General features: G+C 37.8%; 1 protein-coding gene across 3 annotated transcripts in view; it reads right to left on the minus strand.

The window, feature by feature from the left end:
- nup160 (nucleoporin 160) overlaps positions 1–20248 on the minus strand; it is a 40939-nt gene that overhangs the window by 14391 nt on the left and 6300 nt on the right. The window contains exons 5-26 of one of the 3 annotated variants that reach the window (XR_012399797.1): positions 19244–19319; positions 19041–19155; positions 17009–17248; positions 16829–16926; positions 16623–16707; positions 16190–16258; positions 13833–13916; positions 12527–12697; positions 12307–12406; positions 12003–12168; positions 9877–10001; positions 9580–9740; positions 9001–9137; positions 6833–6903; positions 6510–6669; positions 6154–6223; positions 5818–5916; positions 4126–4246; positions 3953–4048; positions 2653–2747; positions 2484–2580; positions 798–903 (exon numbers count right to left, since the gene is read on the minus strand). Coding sequence is in view for 2 of the 3 variants with exons in the window: in NM_001423844.1 (NP_001410773.1) it covers positions 798–903; positions 2484–2580; positions 2653–2747; positions 3953–4048; positions 4130–4246; positions 5818–5916; positions 6154–6223; positions 6510–6669; positions 6833–6903; positions 9001–9137; positions 9580–9740; positions 9877–10001; positions 12003–12168; positions 12307–12406; positions 12527–12697; positions 13833–13916; positions 16190–16258; positions 16623–16707; positions 16829–16926; positions 17009–17248; positions 19041–19155; positions 19244–19319 (2538 nt within the window). In the remaining variant the exon portion in view is untranslated. The remainder of the gene's footprint in view (positions 1–797; positions 904–2483; positions 2581–2652; positions 2748–3952; positions 4049–4125; positions 4247–5817; positions 5917–6153; positions 6224–6509; positions 6670–6832; positions 6904–9000; positions 9138–9579; positions 9741–9876; positions 10002–12002; positions 12169–12306; positions 12407–12526; positions 12698–13832; positions 13917–16189; positions 16259–16622; positions 16708–16828; positions 16927–17008; positions 17249–19040; positions 19156–19243; positions 19320–20248) is intronic. The other 2 variants (NM_001423844.1, XM_068217338.1) reach the window with 2 other exon arrangements.

The raw sequence follows: 20248 nt of genomic DNA on the forward strand, positions 1-20248 counted from the left end.
ATAAATTTAAAATAATAAAAATTTATTAATACATTTTAAATAAATAAAATAAATAAAAAATACAATTTCTTTATTAAAGTAATATAAATTTTAATCAATTAAAATAAATAAATTAATTACATGTAAATAAATGAAAAATAAATGAAAATGTAAATATAAAATATTAAATTTAAATAAATGAATTTAAAATAAATTAATAAATAAATTTAAAATAAAAAATAAAATAAATTAAATAATAATAAATTAAAATTAATCTAAAAAAATCAGTAAATAAATGAATATATGAAGTAGTAGTATTTGTCTAATGGTAATCCAAGTTAAATAATAGCTAAGTATTTCCCTTTTACATTTATGAAATGTATTCAAAGGCAGCTGAACCTCTGTCTGAAAGGCTTTTGATCAACTATATAACACAATTGTTTAGTAATTTTCATTTGTATTTTTTTTCTCAGTGTAGGGCACTGGCGGCATTCTTTCAACTAGAATGTGCGTCTGGAAAGCACGAGTCTGTCGCTCTATTATGCAAGCACAAGATGCGATACGTGACTAGTTAATAGCCTCAGCCATAGTTAATCCGGTGTGCATGGTGTACAAGCTCGGAACTTCAAACTAGCACTCAGTTGGCATAACTTTAAGTTGCAGCAGTTTTGTTCCATGCAGAAACGCGGTGTTGAGAAGCCTTCACCTTTAAATAATCGTGACGAATTAAAGCACGGTTAATAGTAAAACGGTTAATCGTTGCATCACTAAACAGGGGCAACCTGAAACGTCCCTGTAACACTGAGAATGAGTTTTACCTTTTCTATAGTTGTGCCGATTGATGTGAAAAGCGTACAGAAGCTCGTAGTAGTTGTGTGTCATGAGGTCCACGGCTCTCGCTCGAGACTCAATAATGCTGACAACCTAAAGAACACAAGCACAAAACACAAGAGTATGAAGGCTCATATAGGATTTTACCGCGGTGCTGACAAGATATTCAATTAGGCTCAATTTAATTGTTCATAGGTGATGGGTCAAAGAGGTGTTGTAAATAAAGTGCATCTGCAACTTCTTTATAGCGCTTCACTTTCCACATTATTTTTTTTTTGTCAAAGCCTTTCCAAAATGGATTAAATTCATTTATTTCCTCAAATTTCTACACACAATCCCCCATAATGACAATATGAAAAGAGTGTTTGAAATGGTTGCAAATATATTAAAAATAAAAAAAGCTGAAAAATCTCATGTACATCAGCATTCACAGCCTTTGCTCAATACTTTGTTGATGCACCTTTGGCAGTGATTACAGCCTCAAGTCTTTGTGAATATGATGGCACAAGCTTGGCACGCCTGTCTTTGGGAGTTTGTGCCCATTCCTCTTTGCAGTACCTCTCAAGCTCTATCAGGTTGGATGGGAAGCGACGGTGTGCAGCCATTTTCAGATCTCTCCAGAGATGTTTAATAGGATTTAGGTCTGGGCTCTGGCTGGGCCACTCAAGGACATTCACAAAGTTGTTCTGAAGCCACTCTATTGATATTTTGGCAGTGTGCTTTGGGTCATTGTCCTGCCAGAAGATGAATGGACGCCTCAATCCGAGGTCAAGAGCACTCTGAAGCAGGTCTTCATTCAGGATGTCTCTGTCCGTTGCTGCATTCATCTTTCCCTCTATCCTGACTAGTCTTCCAGTTCCTGCTGCTGAAACACATCCCCACAGCATGATGCCAACACCACCATGCTTCATTTTAGGGATGCTATTAGCCTGCTGATGAGCGCTGCCTGCTTTTCTCCAAACATAAAACCTGGCATTCACTCCAAAGAGTTCAATTTGAGTCTCATCAGACCAGAGGATTTTGTTTCTTATGGTCTGAGAGTCCTTCGGATGCCTTCTGGCAAATTCCAGGCGTGGAGTGTCGTCCGTCTGGCCACTCTACCATACAGGCCTGATTGGTGGATTGCTGCACAGATGGTTGTCCTTCTGTAAGGTGCTCCTTTCTCCACAGAAGAACCCCTCTTCCCTGATCACTCAGCTTAGATGGTTGGCCAGCTCTAGGAAGAGTCCTGGTGGTTCCAAACATCTTTCACTTCAGATGATGGAGGTCGCTGTGCTCATTGGAACTTTATGAGCCCCAGAAATGTTTCTGTAAACTTTCCCAGCCTTGTGCCTCGAGACAATCCCTGCTCGGAGGTCTACAGACAGTTCCTTTGTCTTCACGCTTGGTTTGTGCTTTGACATGCACTGTCAACCCTGGGCCCTAATATAGACAGGTGTACGCCTTTTCAAATCACGTCTAATCAGCTGAATTGATCACAGGTGAACTCCAATACAGCTGCTGAAACATCTCAAGAATGATCAGTGACAACAGAATGAACCTGAGCTCAATTTAGAGCTTCACCCTGAACGCTGTGAATACTGATGTACATCTGACTTTTTGATCTCTAAAAATCAATTTTTTATATATATATATAAACCAAGGCAGATGACTGATTAGGTATTCTGGCCTACCTCGTCATGCAAATTAACATATGTGAACTGGACGAGATCTCGGAGTTGTGCGCGTTCACACAGAACCACCACCAGCTGCCGGAGACAATCCAGCTGCCTGTAGAAACACACACAGTTCAAGCATTTTCACATCAAACCGTGTAGAGGAGAGTGAACAGAGCACACACACCTGCTAGAATCCGGGTTTTGCGTCAGGGCTTCATACGCCTGACTGTTGTGTCCGAGATCCAGATGATGCTTGAAGATACGAGTCCACAGAGCAGCCTACAAAACAGAAGAGACCATCAGCTCAAAACTCACCTGTTCCTTCAATTTTCATGGCATATTGTGGTGGAATAAAATGATTTATTAATGCGCTTCATTTTTAAAAACTAACGTTCCTTCATCATCTGTAATCAAAATAACCTTCACTCTAACAACAACAGGAGTGAGGGCGGGATCAAACTGCCAATCATGAGAGCTAATCAATTCACCAGGAACAAAAATCAGGCCCCGCCCACCATTAGTTCTCTTTTCAGAAGCCGTTTAATTAACAAATAATTCACAAATTGGGAGAAAAGAACGATTTTGAGCTGACTTTAACCCTTTATAGGGCTCACATTTAAATATTCATTACAAAAAGAAGAAAAAAAAACACGCTACTGAGGACTAGACTTTTGCACATTTATGAGAAATACATGAGAACACAACAAATAATGGTTGGAAACATTAATAATAAAATTATTCACCAATTTCTGGGGATTTCAGGTTACCTAGTGAGACAACATACTTTACACTAGGTGTAGAAATTGCAATATTTGTCCATTTAATTCTAGAAAATTAGCAGGGGAAAATGGCAGATTTCCAGGATCAATTAAAGAAAGAAAACAAAACTTAACGAGTTTTAAAAAAATGCATTTTTTGCATATATTAATTAGCCTGTCTTAATGCATTTATTAGGATTATTTTAGTATTAATTAGGAGCTACTGTTTGCACATACCTTAAAATTATTAAAATGATATAGTGATTTTTATCATCAGCTGTTTATTTTCAAGGTGTATGTGATACTGGTTATTTTGTACAATTTGTCAAAATAAACAAATAAATAAACATAAATAATAATAATAATAATAAAATAATAATAATTTAAATAAATTATCAATAAATTAAAATAAAAATAAATAACAAAAATAAAAAATAAAAATAACTAAATATAAATAATAATATAAATTAAATAAATAAAAATTATAAAAATTATTATAATTATTATTAAATAAAAAAATATATAAATAATAACTTAAATAATAATAATAATAATAATAATAATAATAATAATAATAATAATAATAAATTGTTAAATAAAAAAAAATACTTAAATAAAAAAATAATTATCAAATAAGAATAAAATAATAAATTAATATCAATAATAATTAAATAAAAATAATAATTAATAAATAATTAAAAATACAAATAAACATGATGCTGTTACCTGGCTTCTCTTGTCATCGGTGGCTTCAGAAACGGCCAGCGTTGCCAATTCAATCACAAGCTCCGGCAACCCAATATCCTCCAATAACCGCAGGACCTGTAAGAATAAAACACCATGCATAATTACACCCCCATTCAGATGCTGCAGAATTAAGTGCATCTAGAACAGCAGACTTTCCTTGTTGTAGTAAAGCAATCGTGGAGCGGTCGCCGTTTCTTCATCTGAACCTGTGAGCTTCATTAAAAACTCTTCTTTATTCACCTCAGTCGCAGCTTCCTGGAAACACTGCAATGCCTGAAAACACAAAGTTCACTTCACAACGTCTTTCTGCTTCTAGAAAAATGTATCCTGAAATTCATTATGATAACAGTCATCAAAATGATCACAGTAATGCATATACACTATATAGATAAAATATAAGGTCAATATTACCCCCTTTAAGCTATATATTTTTTCAGTAGTCTACAAAACAAACCATCGTTATACAATAACTTGCCTAATTACCCTAACCTGCCTAGTTAACCTAGTTAATTTAGTTAAGTCTTTAAATGTCACTTTAAGCTGTATAGAAGTGTCTTGAAAAATATCTAGTCTAATATTATTTACTGTCATCATGGCAAATATAAAACAAATCAGTTATTAGAAATGAGTTATTAAAACTATTATGTTTAGAAATGTGTTGAAACAAGTCTATTTTTATTATTATTATTACATTTTAGCTTTTGGAATAAGTTAATATGGAAAGTTAAAGCAAACATTTTAAACAAGCTTTTAATAGTTTTTATTTATTTATTTATTTATATTTCAAGTAATAAAAATCAGCTATAGGTAACTACATAACTTTGAACTTGTAGTAAATAGTAATTTGGTTCATCCAACCAACCATTATTTAAAAAAAATTATATTCAGTCATCAATAATTAATATTATTATTTTAATGTTTATGCTTATCAAATATCCATAGTGCTGAAAATTATACATATATACACATGGCATATACACATATATACACACACATGCATACATACATACATACATACATACATACATACATACATACATACATACATATATATAAATACATAAATACATACATACATAACTGATCATTTATATTTCAATACCCTATTTGAATTTATGACCTTTCAGTTTTATTCAACTAACCAATGCCTTTTCTATTTTTCTATTTTTTGCTTTTTCTCATTTTTATCTAGAGTCTTAAATGCAAGCTTTTATTATTATTATTATTATTTAAATTCCCCGAGACTCAAAATCCTGCCTTTACAATGTCATATATAAGACAGGATTCCTACGCTTTCACAAACAGCACATTCAAATACTTTCAATGACTTTAAAGCACCCTTCATTTCAAAACAAGCATCTTTGTGCTTATGAGCATATGTAGCGCGGTGACCGTCCTAAATGTACTCAACATTTCACTTTTCATTACACTTAAAATTAAAATGTACATTAAAAAGTTCAGACTAATTTTCAAAAACTGACCGTCTTAACCAGTGAAAAGCAATGAATTCAATACCTTAACTGATGAAACTTGAATGCGGTTTCTGAAATATTGATCAAATGAGCATTGTTTGTCCGTTTTTTTGTATAATTTTGTAATTTGTTATAATTTTGAAGATTTCAGTTTAATCATTTCTCAGTTTATTCCTTCTGTTTTTGACATTTGAGTACAGTTGAAATAAAACCATGAACTAAATTAACTTAAAATGTAATTTGAGGACCTACGTTTGCTTTTTAGTACTTTAGGCCTTGAGCTTATATGTCAGAAATGTGAGTGCTTTCATAAAGCATGGCAAGCCTGAAAACATCTATTATTATTTCAGCCAAATGCACAGATTTTCTTACCTTTTGCCCCTCACCGCTGGCCAGATAACACTGACCCAACACAAAACGGTAAGACCCCACGTTCACCTGACACCAGGGCCCGACTAACCGCACATATTCCTGCACACACACACACACACACACACACACACACACACGCACACGCACACGCACACGCACACCTTTTAAACAACACTGGGAAAAGTAACTGTTTTACATGCATTTATTTCAGTCTAATCAATTCCACATTATAAGGCATACATATTACACACAGCAAATCCTCCAGCACAGTTAGATATTAAATATGAACTCGTATAATATAAGGTATATTTAATACATCTCATCCTGGCGTCTCACCTGGAGCTGTGCGTACTGGCAGTTTCCCATCAGGCATTCGGGAAAGAGGAAACTGGGATTGCTGGGCCAGCTGGGGAAATGACTCAAGGCAAACACACTGATCTCTCATAAACGACACAACACACAGACGAACTGCGCAAAAATACAGAGGAACTGCTGGTGTTCAGAGAATTAAGTGCTACAGCAGTAGTGTCTGGTGCACATAGAGGGGAAAGTGTTTCTACAGGTGGTTTGTCGGTCCCACTCGCCTCACACTTACTCACATTACTATGAAGACCTGGAAACCAGCTGAAAATGTGTACAATCTAAATGTTATTGATTTTTGGGTGAACTATCCCTCTTTAGGTGAAGGATACAGAGCCTGGCAGAGCAGCGTCAGGACACTGGAGATCATCTGAGGCCAGTGTAAGACGCTCTGATCGCTCTCCATGTCCTGCTGGGAGAAGATCTGAGACATGATGGTTTTACGGGCCACGCTCTGGTAGAACAACTCCACCACGGTCTGAGGATTCAACACTGAAATCCAGAGAGAGAAACAACACTGTCAGCGACATTTATTAACTCTTAACACCCTGTGTGTGTGTGTGTGTGTGTGTGTGTGTGTGTGTGTGTGTGTGTGTGTGTGTGTGTGTGTGTGTGTGTGTGTGTGTGTGTGTATACTGTGGCCATGAATATGCACCTGATCTGCTGGACGCAGGAGTGGAGGAGTCGGAGAGCTCCAGAACTGAGAGATGCTGAAGATCTGCATTTCTGAAGAGACGCACAGATAATACACACCTTTAGATTAGTGCTGGGTGTCAATATATATACATAATATATGCGTGTCCGTGCTGCACGAGCTATTTATTGTGTATAAATTAATACACATATGCAGCATATTATTTAGAAACAGTTTCTAAACGTAGATATAAAATATATGCATATAATAAAAATGATATATAAATGCAAATATTTATGTTAATATCATTTTAAAAATAAAGGCATATATTTTTTGTATACTTTTGTTTCTATGTACAAGTGTGTATTAGAAAATAACGACAGAACGATAAAACAATGGGTAGAATGACTGATAGTTAGAACGATAGAATGATAGAATGATAGATAGAACAAATGAAAGAACGATAGGACGGACGGACGGACGGACGGAGCGATGGAAGGATAGATAGATAGAACGATATAGATAAATGGATGGAACGATGGAAGGATAGATAGATGGAACGATTGATAGATGGATGGAACGATGGAAGGATAGATAGATGGAACGATTGATAGATAGGTGGATAGATAGATAGATAGAACGATAGATGGAGAGATAGATAGAGCGATGGAAGGATAGATAGAACGATATAGATAGATGGATGGAACGATGGAAGGATAGATAGATGGATGGAATGATTGATAGATAGAACGATAGATGGATAGGTGGATGGATACATAGATAGATAGATAGATAGATACATAGATAGATAGATAGATAGATAGATAGATAGATAGATAGATAGATAGATAGATAGATAGATAGATAGATAGATAGATAGATAGATAGATAGATAGATAGATAGATAGATAGAAAGATAGATAGAACGATAGATGGAGAGATAGAAAGGTAGATGGATGGATGGATGGATGGATGGAACGATGGATAGATAGAGCGATGGAAGGATAGATAGAACGATATAGATAGATGGATGGATGGAACGATGGAAGGATAGATAGATGGAACGATTGATAGAACGATAGATGGATAGGTGGATGGATGGATACATAGATAGATAGATAGATAGATAGATAGATAGATAGATAGATAGATAGATAGATAGATACATAGATAGATAGATAGATAGATAGATAGATAGATAGATAGATAGATAGATAGATACATAGATAGATAGATAGATAGATAGATAGATAGATAGATAGATAGATAGATAGATAGATAGATAGATAGATAGATAGATAGATAGATAGATACATAGATAGATAGATAGATAGATAGATAGATAGATAGATAGATAGATAGATAGATAGATAGATAGATAGATAGATAGATACATAGATAGATAGATAGATAGATAGATAGATAGATAGAACGATAGATGGAGAGATAGAAAGGTAGATGGATGGATGGATGGAACGATGGATAGATAGAGCGATGGAAGGATAGATAGAACGATATAGATAGATGGATGGATGGAACGATGGAAGGATAGATAGATGGATGGAACGATAGATAGATAGAACGATAGATAGAACGATAGATGGAGAGATAGAAAGGTAGATGGATGGATGGATGGAACGATGGATAGATAGAGCGATGGAAGGATAGATAGAACGATATAGATAGATGGATGGATGGAACGATGGAAGGATAGATAGATGGATGGAACGATAGATAGATAGAACGATAGAACGATAGATAGAACGATAGATGGAGAGATAGAAAGGTAGATGGATAGATAGAGCGATGGAAGAATAGATAGATAGAACGATATAGATAGATGGAACGATGGAAGGATAGATAGATGGATGGAACGATTGATAGATAGAACGATAGATGGATAGGTGGATGGATGGCTATAGATAGAACAATAGAAGGATAGGTAGATAGGTAGATGGATGGATAGATGGAACGATGGATGGATGGATAGATAGATAGATAGATAGATAGATAGATGGATGGAAGGATGGATACATAAATAGAACGATAGACGGACGGACAGACAGACGAAAAGATAGATAAAAAGAGCAATATATGGACAGACAGATAAACAGACGGACGGACAGACATCTGGCCCATTACTATAGACTTAACTGATGGATATCTTTGCTTAAAGGGTCTGAACTCACAGTATGTCTAGTGGGACAGATGAGGAGAGCGTCAGGCTCATCTGTTTGAGCAGGTGATAAGTGCAAAGCAGATTCGAGCATCGAGGAATCAAGTCCTGCTGGAGCTGCAGCAACTGAGGACCGCCGGAAATAAACGCCTGCAGACAAAATATTGAAAAACTCTGAAAACACTTTTTTTTCCTCCACTTAAATTCTTTACTTTTTTCAAGCTAGAGGAAAAGACCAGGGAACACCAGAGTTTCAGGCTAAAATCCACAAAGGAATGAACACACATAAACAGCACCATGAACATTATCAAGCACAGTTCAGTATTATCGCTTTTATTGTGTCACTCAAGTCTCATTTCTCTCCAGAACATCATAGACTGGTTATCACATCACGCTCCAAACACGAATTGGATTAATGCATTAACGAATTGTGTGTGTTTACAAACTGGATTGTGTAAATGTGAATTGTGTATGAATTTTTTGTTTTGTAAATGTATTGTTTTTGAGACTAATCTGGCTCCATATTCAATAGCACCCACAATTGTAGAATCAGCCACATGCTAAGTGTGCGCGTGTGTGTGTGCATACTCACATTTTCTCCGATGCGCAGGTAGAGCTGCTGCAGGATGAGCAGGTCTCTGCAGAGCAGCGTTCGGGTCATGGCGGTCTGACAAACGGCCTGACAGATCAGACTAGCAGCGACGCTGCTGCCGTACAGCTGAGACAGACTGATGCGCACTCGCAGAGACTGACCTGAAACACACACCACAAAACAAAAACACGAGCAGATTCAACAAACTCCCAATCAAAATTGAAACCGATTTGAGTCAAAGGGGAGCTAATAAGTAAAAAACAGCTCAGCTCTTATTAAACAGGTGTATAAGTTTACCTGCGTGTCTGGCGTCAGGCTCGGCGTCAGTCTCCAGGTCCAGCTCTCGGAGCAGCATGTTCATGGCAGCGATGGGGTTATAGATGTCCTGCAGTTTGTTTGCAATGTCGCCAATCACGTTCCCACTGAGGAAAACACTTCACTTTAGCCTTCACCCTGATCAACAGCTGGCGGAAATGCATTCAGTAAGTGATAGAGGATTCCCACTTTAAACCAAATGACTTTGACTGACTAAAAGCTGAATTTCCATCACTTATGAGCACTGAGCAGACAAACAGGAAACTATATATTAGCGTATTTTCACGTCACGGCTGTTTAGGACAGGAAGTTCAATTGAATTGCATGATTTCATTCAAGAGGCCTGTTAATGCTGGGCAAAGATTAATCGCAACCTAAATAAGCTTGCTTTGACATGAGATGTATACATGTATGTGTGTGTGTGGTGATCAGTGCATATGTATTATGTTTATAAGTGCACACATGCATGCAAATATGAAAATGTTTATTTATAAATAATTTTTCATTTATATAATACAAATGGTTTATAAATGTTACGATCTATGCGAAAAGACTGTTTTGTTTTTATGTATGTGTTTGTATTACATGTACATAATAATATATATAGCACAAACACATATCGGAGGTCAAAACAAACTTTTTTTGTATGCGATTATTAATTAGACAATCTAATTAGCTGTATTTTCAATTTGATCAGTGACCATTTATGAATCCTAATACATGCTACGCACGCACATACTCTTACACACACACACACACACACACACACGCACACGCACAAACACGTGCATAAAAAAAGCATACAAACAAAAACACACAACACGCTCGCGCACACAACTGCATACACAAACATACACGCGCACACACAGAAACGCACACACACACACAAATAAACGCAAACACTAACAAACATACAAACAAGCGCATAAAAAGCATACAAACACAATACGCGTGCACACACAACCTTGCACATAACCGCATACGCAAACACACAAACAAACACAGACACACACAAACGCGCACACACAAACAAAACAAATAAACACTCACAAATACAAACACACAAACACAAACATAAGCGCATAAAACTCATACAAGCACAAACAAACACAACGTGCACACAAACACGCAAACAACCATGCACAACAACATACACACAAATACAAACAAAAACAACAGACACAAAAATAAGAGCATAAAAAGCATACAAACACAACGCGCGCACACAATCACATACACAAACACAACACACAAAATCACATAAAAACAAAACACCAATGCACACACACAAAAACAGACACACATAAATACAAACAAGCACATAAAAAGCATACAAACACAATGCGCACACACACACACACACAACCGTGCACATAACCGCATACGCAAACAAACACCACAACGCACAAACAGACACGCACAAATGCGCGCACACACACAAACAAACAAAAACACACAAAAACCAACACACATAAATAAACACTCAAATACAAACACATAAACAACAGACAAACACACACAAACACAAGCGCATAAAACTCAGACAAGCAAAAACAAACACAACGTGCACACAAACAACCATGCACAACAGCATACACACACACAAACAAACACACACACAAATACAAACAGACACACACAAACAGACACAAAAATTAGAGCATAAAAATCATACAAACACAACGCGCGCACACAATCACATACACAAACACAACACACAAAGCAGACACACAAACGCACACGTTCACACACACAAACAGAAAAACACAAACACACAAAAACACACACAACCCAGCGTGCAGACACAATCGCGCGCGCGCGCACACACACACAAGTGCAAACAAACACACATTCACACACACACACACACACACACACTAAGACAAACACAATAAACACACAAAAACACACACAACCAAGCATGCACACACACAAACAAGTGTGCGCGCACACACACACACACACACGTAATAGACAAATGACATTGATAAATGTAAAGTAAAATGTTTAAACAGAGCACAAATCCCTCTATCCTGACGTTCCATGTCTGTAATAGACTCTTAATGAATAAGAGTCTCAGGGAATAAACCCTCTCTGCTGATACTGACGTGTCATTGGCCAAAAGGCTCTCCAGGATCTTCTCGGACACTTTCTCCGGGGACAGCAGCTCGTCCAGGGCTTTGTCCATCTCGTAGGCCATTTCTTCTGGAAGAGACTCGTTCACCAGACGCAGACACTGAACCAGCTGCAGGACATCCCGGCTCACTTCTGCATCTGAGGAAAATCATGTGAAAAATAATCAACCATTGATCAACTCACAAGCCGATATTGACTTAGAGATATATTTGATGCAGCACTAATGAGTAATTCCGATCAATAATGAAATCTCTCTGATAAACATGGTCGTCTCACCCTCAGCAATAGGAGTCTCCTCTTCAGAAAACAAGTATTCATCGGAGGACAGGTACAGGTGGTCCACAGCAAAGCAGGGCAACAAGAAAGACACGAAGCCCTGGAAAAGAGGAATAAAAACAAACAGGTGACCAAGAATAACATAAACAAACACCACAATTAATCACTCACACAAAATAACATGTTAAAAAAGAAGCTCGGAGTCTTGTGGCGCAGTTACCTTCTTGAGGACGCAGATCATGCCGGTGGAGGGGCTGACGTGCAGGGCGAGAGGTGTGGACAGGACGTCCTGGTACTGCAGACAGCAGGCGTAAAACTTGGACCAAAACTCCACCTGGAGCAGACGATAATCCTCCTGACAGAACTCGTACTCCGTCACACTGCCCTGAAGCTGAACACACACACACACACTTTACCCATTTAATGTCATGTCAGCAATAGTCAAACCACAACAAAATCAGCCAAACGGTCCGATTTTGATCAAATATTTAGAAAAAGTCACAAGTTGTCCTCTTAAAAATGATTAATATGCATAAACACAAGAGCTGTGAACCTACACTAGTCTCACGGTTTGGTTACGATTATCATGCCATCGATTCGGTTCAATTCGATATTTCGGTGCATTGACGGTGCATTGACGGTGCTTTTCATACTCAGTTTTATATTTTCTTCACAGCAGCATTTCTTGTATTAAAACGTATGAATATATTTAGATTCATATATTATTTGTGATACAATTTTGTCATTTAATACAAACAGTCAGAAATATAAACTGTACCTTTAAACAAAACGAGCATTTAGCAAATAATGAACAATTATAATTATCCAGCTCAATTTCTGATCCTTGTCTAGTTCTCTTACACCTCTTTGATTGGTCACACCCTCAACAAAAACGATTGCGATTTGCTCTTGCGCGCTGCGCTCTTCACAGATGAGTGACACTGATAAGCGGCAGCGGCGATCTCACAGCTGATGTATGATAGACACGGTGAAGAAAACTCTGCAGACACGCTCTTGTTTCTTTATCCAGAAGTAACGCTGTAAAACAGCCCAGAGGTGAAGGAAAGCCACGCCAGCAGGTCAAATGGGAAACTGTGCGTGCGTGTGTGTGTGTGTGTGAGAGAGAGAGAGAGAGAGAGAGAGAAAGAGAGAGAGAGAAATGGAGTAGGCTACTTTCATTCTCTCGATCTCAGTGAAATAGGGGCTTTTGTTGTATATGTCAGTGAAAGACTGATCCAGCAAACACACACAGTGAAATTGTGCAAAATTTATGAGTTTTGAGTAGTTAGAGCGTTGTAAATACTCCCGATCGCCTCCCTCGCGACAGAGCTCATATGAGGTAAATGGCGTCAGTAATAACCGGTTATGATTATTACTGAACCGATACCGAATTGTCCGCGTCTGCATCGCGGTGCAACAAAGAAACAATTAATTTTGACACCCCTAATAAACACGCAGATATGGAATCAATGTTTAGCTGCAAAACAGCAGAAATGAACACGAGGCGGTAAACATGAGTGATTTACCTCGCTTTCCACTGTGACCGTGACCTCTTTCTTCAGCTCCTCCCATGATAGATCCGAATATCGTTCTGGACCTCGCTTATAAATCTGGAAAAAGAAAATGAATCATCAAATATATGACAAACAATTTTGAAAATGTATCAGAATGTCAGTAGGAGCGTGCTGAAACTTTGATTTATAAAAAAAAATAATGGGATTTCTTGTTTCCCCAATGACAATGAACACAATGTGTTGCTGAGTGTTTTTGTGCTGGTGTCTCCAGCTAGTTTTGTTTTGTCGTGGAAAAATAAATGACACCCAAGAAATGTTTTCTAATAGACAACCTAACCACATCTAAAAGACATCCAAAAGACGTGTAATAGACATGAAAAAACATCCAATAGACATATAAACATAGATTAACATGGACTTAGTTAAAACAAGGATAAATTTGGGCTGTCGGTGAAAGTCTTATAGACATCCAAATGACATCCAAAGGACATCAAAAAGACATCCAAAGGACATCAAAAAGACATGCAAAAGGCATCCAATGGACAGAAAAAAAGAAAAACCAATAGACATCCACAGGACATCCAAAGGAAATCAATAAGACATCCAATAGGCATCCAAAGGACATCCAAAAGTCACCCAGTCGACACCAAAAAGTCATCCGATAGACATCCAAAGGACATTAAAAAAAAAAAACGCAATGGACATCCAAAAGTCATCTAATCGACATCCTAAAGACATCCAAAAGTCATCCAATAGACACCCTATAGACATACAACAGACCTCCTAAAGACATCCAAAAGACATCCTAAAGACATCCAATGGACATCCAAAAGTCACTCAATCGACGTCCAAAGGACATCCGATGGACATCCAATGGACATCTAAAAAAACCCCAATGGACATCCAAAAGTCATCTAATTAACATCCAAAAGTCATCCTAAAGACATCCAAAACACATCCTATAGACATCCTAAAGACAGCCAAAGGACATCCAATAGGCATCAAAAAGACATCAAAAAGACATCCAAAAGACATCCAATAGTCATCCTAAAGACATCCAATAGACATCCTAAAGACAGCCAAAGGACATCCAATAGGCATCCTAAAGACATCCAAAAGACATCCTAAAGACAGCCAAAGGACATCCAATGGACATCCAAAAGACATCCAAAAGACATCCAATAGGCATCCTAAAGACATCCAATAGGCATCCTAAAGACATCCAATAGGCATCCTAAAGACATCCAAAAGACATCCAATAGACATCCTAAAGACATCCAATAGGCATCCTAAAGACATCCAATAGACATCCAATAGACATCTAATCGACATCCTAAAGACATCCAAAAGTCATCCAATAGACACCCTATAGACATACAACAGACCTCCTAAAGACATCCAAAAGACATCCTAAAGACATCCAATGGACATCCAAAAGTCACTCAATCGACGTCCAAAGGACATCCGATGGACATCCAATGGACATCTAAAAAAACCCCAATGGACATCCAAAAGTCATCTAATTAACATCCAAAAGTCATCCTAAAGACATCCAAAACACATCCTATAGACATCCTAAAGACAGCCAAAGGACATCCAATAGGCATCAAAAAGACATCCAAAAGACATCCAATAGTCATCCTAAAGACATCCAATAGACATCCTAAAGACAGCCAAAGGACATCCAATAGGCATCCTAAAGACATCCAAAAGACATCCTAAAGACAGCCAAAGGACATCCAATGGACATCCAATAGGCATCCTAAAGACATCCAAAAGACATCCAAAAGACATCCAAAAGACATCCAAAAGACATCCAAAAGACATCCAAAAGACATCCAATAGACATCCAAAAGACATCCAATAGACATCCAAAAGACATCCAATAGGCATCCTAAAGACATCCAAAAGACATCCAATAGACATCCAATAGGCATCCTAAAGACATCCAATAGACATCCAAAAGACATCCAATAGACATCCAAAAGACATCCAATAGGCATCCTAAAGACATCCAAAAGACATCCAATAGACATCCTAAAGACATCCAATAGACAAATAAACATAGATGGCCAAGATATAAAAAATAAGGCTAAATTTGGGCTGTCAGTTAGTCTAAAAGACATCTTAAAATAGCTCAAAACTAAACTTGTATGGTTGGATGGACGGACATGTGAAGTCTGTCTATTCTGCGAATTTGAAGACTAGTCACGTTTTAGGCTATAATTAGACATCTTGTTAGGCATCAATTAGTCTTGTTTTAGCCAAGCCGTCTATATTTAGATGTCTATTAAACTCAAAATTGCTTGTTGGGGAAACCCTCAATAACTGGCACGAAGCAAAGTAAAATGAAGCGAGCAGATTTGTACCTGTAAAGCTTTGATGATGGCCGAGGCTGTGAAGCGTAGCGGTGAAAAAAGCACGTCCAGATATATCTCCTGTGAACAGACAACAGTTTAAGGCAAGACGATAACAGCAGAGAGTCTCTGCAGGTTACTTCAAGTCAAATTTAAGACTTTAAGACGATTATGAATGAAATTTAAGACTTATACAAGACTAAACACTAAAGATTTTTTCCTAATGGCCCAGTTACTTTTGTGAATCTATAATAATGGAAGTTCGTTTAGAGGGAAGTGTTGCTTTAGTTGTCCTTCCCTGATTTGGGAAATTAATTAGGAGAATTTGCATATTTACTATTTAAATTAATTTTAAGACTTACAACACAATATTTCAGTGAATTTAAGACTTTTTAAGAACCAGCGGACACCCTGTTTTGACGGCATCGGGTATCGGTATTTTTACCCGAGGATCTTGGTCTTCTCCGATGTGAACTTCTTCCTCTGGCGACGGCTGGACGAACACCTGGTTCCACATGCCTGTAGTGTTACTGCAGTTTAAAAAACAAGTGCCAATGTTAATATAGAGTGTTTTCGCTGCGATACGGATATTGCATAAACTATTATCATGATATTGTGTATATATAAAAAAACAAACTCTGTAGTACTCACTGCTCAAAGCTGATGTACTTCGCCACCGTCTGGTTGTCGTTATCCAGCCACAGAGCCCAAATATCAGTTGCCGTCAAGACAAAATCCACCAGCGTCTCCTGTTTCACACAAACACACACTGATGATGAGCACAGCTCCGTCAGTCGCCTGAACGAGGTTTACTGCACGTTGCTCCAGTACCTGTGTGGAGAACAGCGTGGAGATGTGGTCCAGGCTGTAGCGGCTGCTCTCATTGGCCACCAGCTGCAGCACACAGAACTGGCTGCGTTTGGGGACAGAGAGGTAGACGGCGACGCACAGACCGGTGGAGGAGGAGAAGAAGAGTCGCAGTTTATGAGCCTGGGCCGGAGACGCCTTCACTTCCCCTCGACCCACAGGCAGAAACTCCAGCATATCGGTGACCAGCACACACATCTGATGCTGAAACAACACACACACACACACACACACATCAGGGGATTTCATATCGTATTAATCTTCTGGAGATAGAATTATTCTAGTTTGACTGGAACACTTTATAGTCAATATTATTAGCAACCTGGGAAGAATAAGTATTAAACAATCACCATTTTTCTCAGAAAACATATTTCTAAAGATGCTGCTGACTTGAAACTTTTCCCGGATGTTGGAAACAACAAAAGAAATCCATACGTGCAAAGAAAGCAAATCTAATTGGTTTACAAATGAAGTTATGCATAATAAAATTAATTGACGCAGGGAAAAAGGTATTGAACACATGAAGGAAGGAAGGCAGTTAAAGCCCAGACAGCAGCTGAAATCTCTCAGTAGTTCTTCAGCACCCCTCTGCCCATCCTCAGTGTAAATAGATATCAGTTGGACAGTTAAGCAAGACAATGATTCAAAACACAGCCAAGGAAACTCTTAAAGGGTTTCAGAGAAAGAAAATCAAGCTGTAGAATGGCCCAGTCAATTACCTGATCTGAATCCAATGAAAAATACAAAATAAAGCTCAGATTTAATAGACGAGACCCACAGAACAATGTGGCCTCTTAGGACCATGTGATATTTCAGTTTTTTCTCTTTAATAAATCTGCGAAAATGTCAACAATTCTGTTTTTCTGTTAATACGTGGTATAGTGTGTGCATTGAGGGAAAAAAACAACTGAGTTTAGCAAATGGCTGCAATATAACAAAGTTAAAAGTTTAAGGGGGTCTGAATACTTTCCGTACCCACTGTATATGTTAGAAAAACTTTCTCCCAATGTATATGTTAGAGCTGCACGATTCTGGCTAAAATGAGAATCGTGATTTTTTTGCTTAAAATAAAGATCATGATTTTCTCATGATTCTGTAGATGTAAAATAAAGGTTTGGTAAAAACGAACAAATGGCACAACATCAATAATAATGTGTAGGTCTACTGGTTTTTATAAATAATTCTATTCTACTTCTAATAATTCTGATGTTGAATTATTATGTTTGAGATATATGCTTGCAATCTGTCATATTAGACAATTTTATTCACTGGTAAAATCAGACATTTGCCATTATCAGATTATATTCAACATTATATAGGCTAGAGTAGTTATACTGACACTGTAAACATTTATTTTCATGCACAACTGTGGGTTCGCTATGAAAGAAAAAACATCAAATGCTTGCTGTAATCATAACTCTGAAATGTGATACGATCATTTAAATGAAGTTCACACTTTCCGTTTAATTTTCACTGCTAAGTGCTGTTTATACTTCGCGCGCGGCTCACAAACGATCACTCTGTGCCACAAACTGAATACTATTTACAACTGTATTACCCGTTACTCGCAACATATACAGGTTCCGTTCACTAAAGTAGGGGTGAAGTAGGGGGAACTCTATGTGATAACAGCTCACGGTCAGCAGCTCACGTCATGTGTGATTTCCCAGCCGTGAAAACATCATTATATTAAGACAAAAATGACATTTTTGAGTGAATTATACCTTATAAATACAGTATGTGACTCATTCAACATCATTTGGAGGTGTCAATGTCACTGAGCAACGTATGTGAAACAATGAAAAGACTCGTGCAGCCACCTTTTCTTCTCTCCTGAACTTGAAAATATGATTGGCAGAATCGTAGAAATGCAGAATTAAGATCGTCTAGGGGGTCGAATCGAGATCGCGATCTTTTAACGATTAATTGTGCAGCTCTAGTATATATCATATGAATATAATGAATCTGCATTATCTTCCACTTCACCAGAACTGACCTTTAGTGACCACATCCGCAGCTTGTGATCTTGACACAGTGTGAAAATGAAAGTGTCGTCCTCCAGTTGATGAACAGCCAGACTGACGGCCATATCAGACATGCTCTGATCTCCCCTGCGAATAACAGCACGCTCCGTTTAAAACACGTTTCAATATATACGTTTTAATTCTAACGCAAATGTATGTAAAAGCAATGGCGTACCTGATGGCAGTGGGCATCCAGCCGGCCAGACGCTGCATCATTGAACTCTGCTTCAACTCCAGAATGGACACGGAGCCTTTGTGAAGAAGAGCACAATCATGATTATCAGCACATTACAATGGCTTTACATCATTAGAAAAATAAGAATATTACAATAACTTTTAAAGGACGTGGAATGAAGTAATGAGGAAAATGTTGCTTTGCACCACATTTCAGTCCATGTGAATGGGAAGATGCTGAAACTTTTACTTCAGTGTGTTGATGTGCTTCCAACTAAAACAGAATATCGAGTATGGGGCGGGGCTTTGTTTTGCGCATCATTCTCTCATAGCAAACTAAGGCTAAGTCCACGCATATATGGGTATTTTGTAAGCCGTTTTCCCTGCCTTCGTTTAAAAAAAAAATCTCTGTCCACATGAAAACACCTAAATGCACTGTGATGCATGTTGAGGGCACGTTGCACCAACAGATAGTCATTAAAAAAAGGCTTTTATGCCAAGTTCACGCCAAACTATTAAGCAAATTAAGTATTTGCTCATCGCATACAAGTCGATGCAAACGTGAGAATAGAGGCGGATTACCGTCCAGTGGTGCGAAAAACAGTGGCAACCCAGTCATTTTGGCCAATCAGAGAGGAGAAAACTGGTGTCGTAAGGCAAACACTCCAATCTTCACCAAGGCCATAGTTTTAGAAAGTTTCTGTTTCAGTCACATGATACTGCATCTTCATGTTGACAAACAGCCAACACAAAAAAAACTGCAATTTTATGAACGCCCATGTTTGTGTGGATAGGGCCTACTGGTAAGAGGGGCATGGCTAAGGATGTTGATATACAGTTGCTATAGCAGCCATTAAGCTGACGTCAACAGAACCGCCGCTCTAAAGGCGAAAGCAAACGGTCTGACTTTGATTAAAGATTACCAGAGCAAACTATTTTTTTTCATGTGGAATAATTTGAAGGGATCTAATATTCCCCTTAAAGGTCCTGTTAAGTGCTTTGAAAT

The sequence above is a fragment of the Danio rerio genome, chromosome 25 (genome assembly GCF_049306965.1).
Source record: "Danio rerio strain Tuebingen ecotype United States chromosome 25, GRCz12tu, whole genome shotgun sequence".
NCBI classification, from domain to species: domain Eukaryota; kingdom Metazoa; phylum Chordata; class Actinopteri; order Cypriniformes; family Danionidae; genus Danio; species Danio rerio.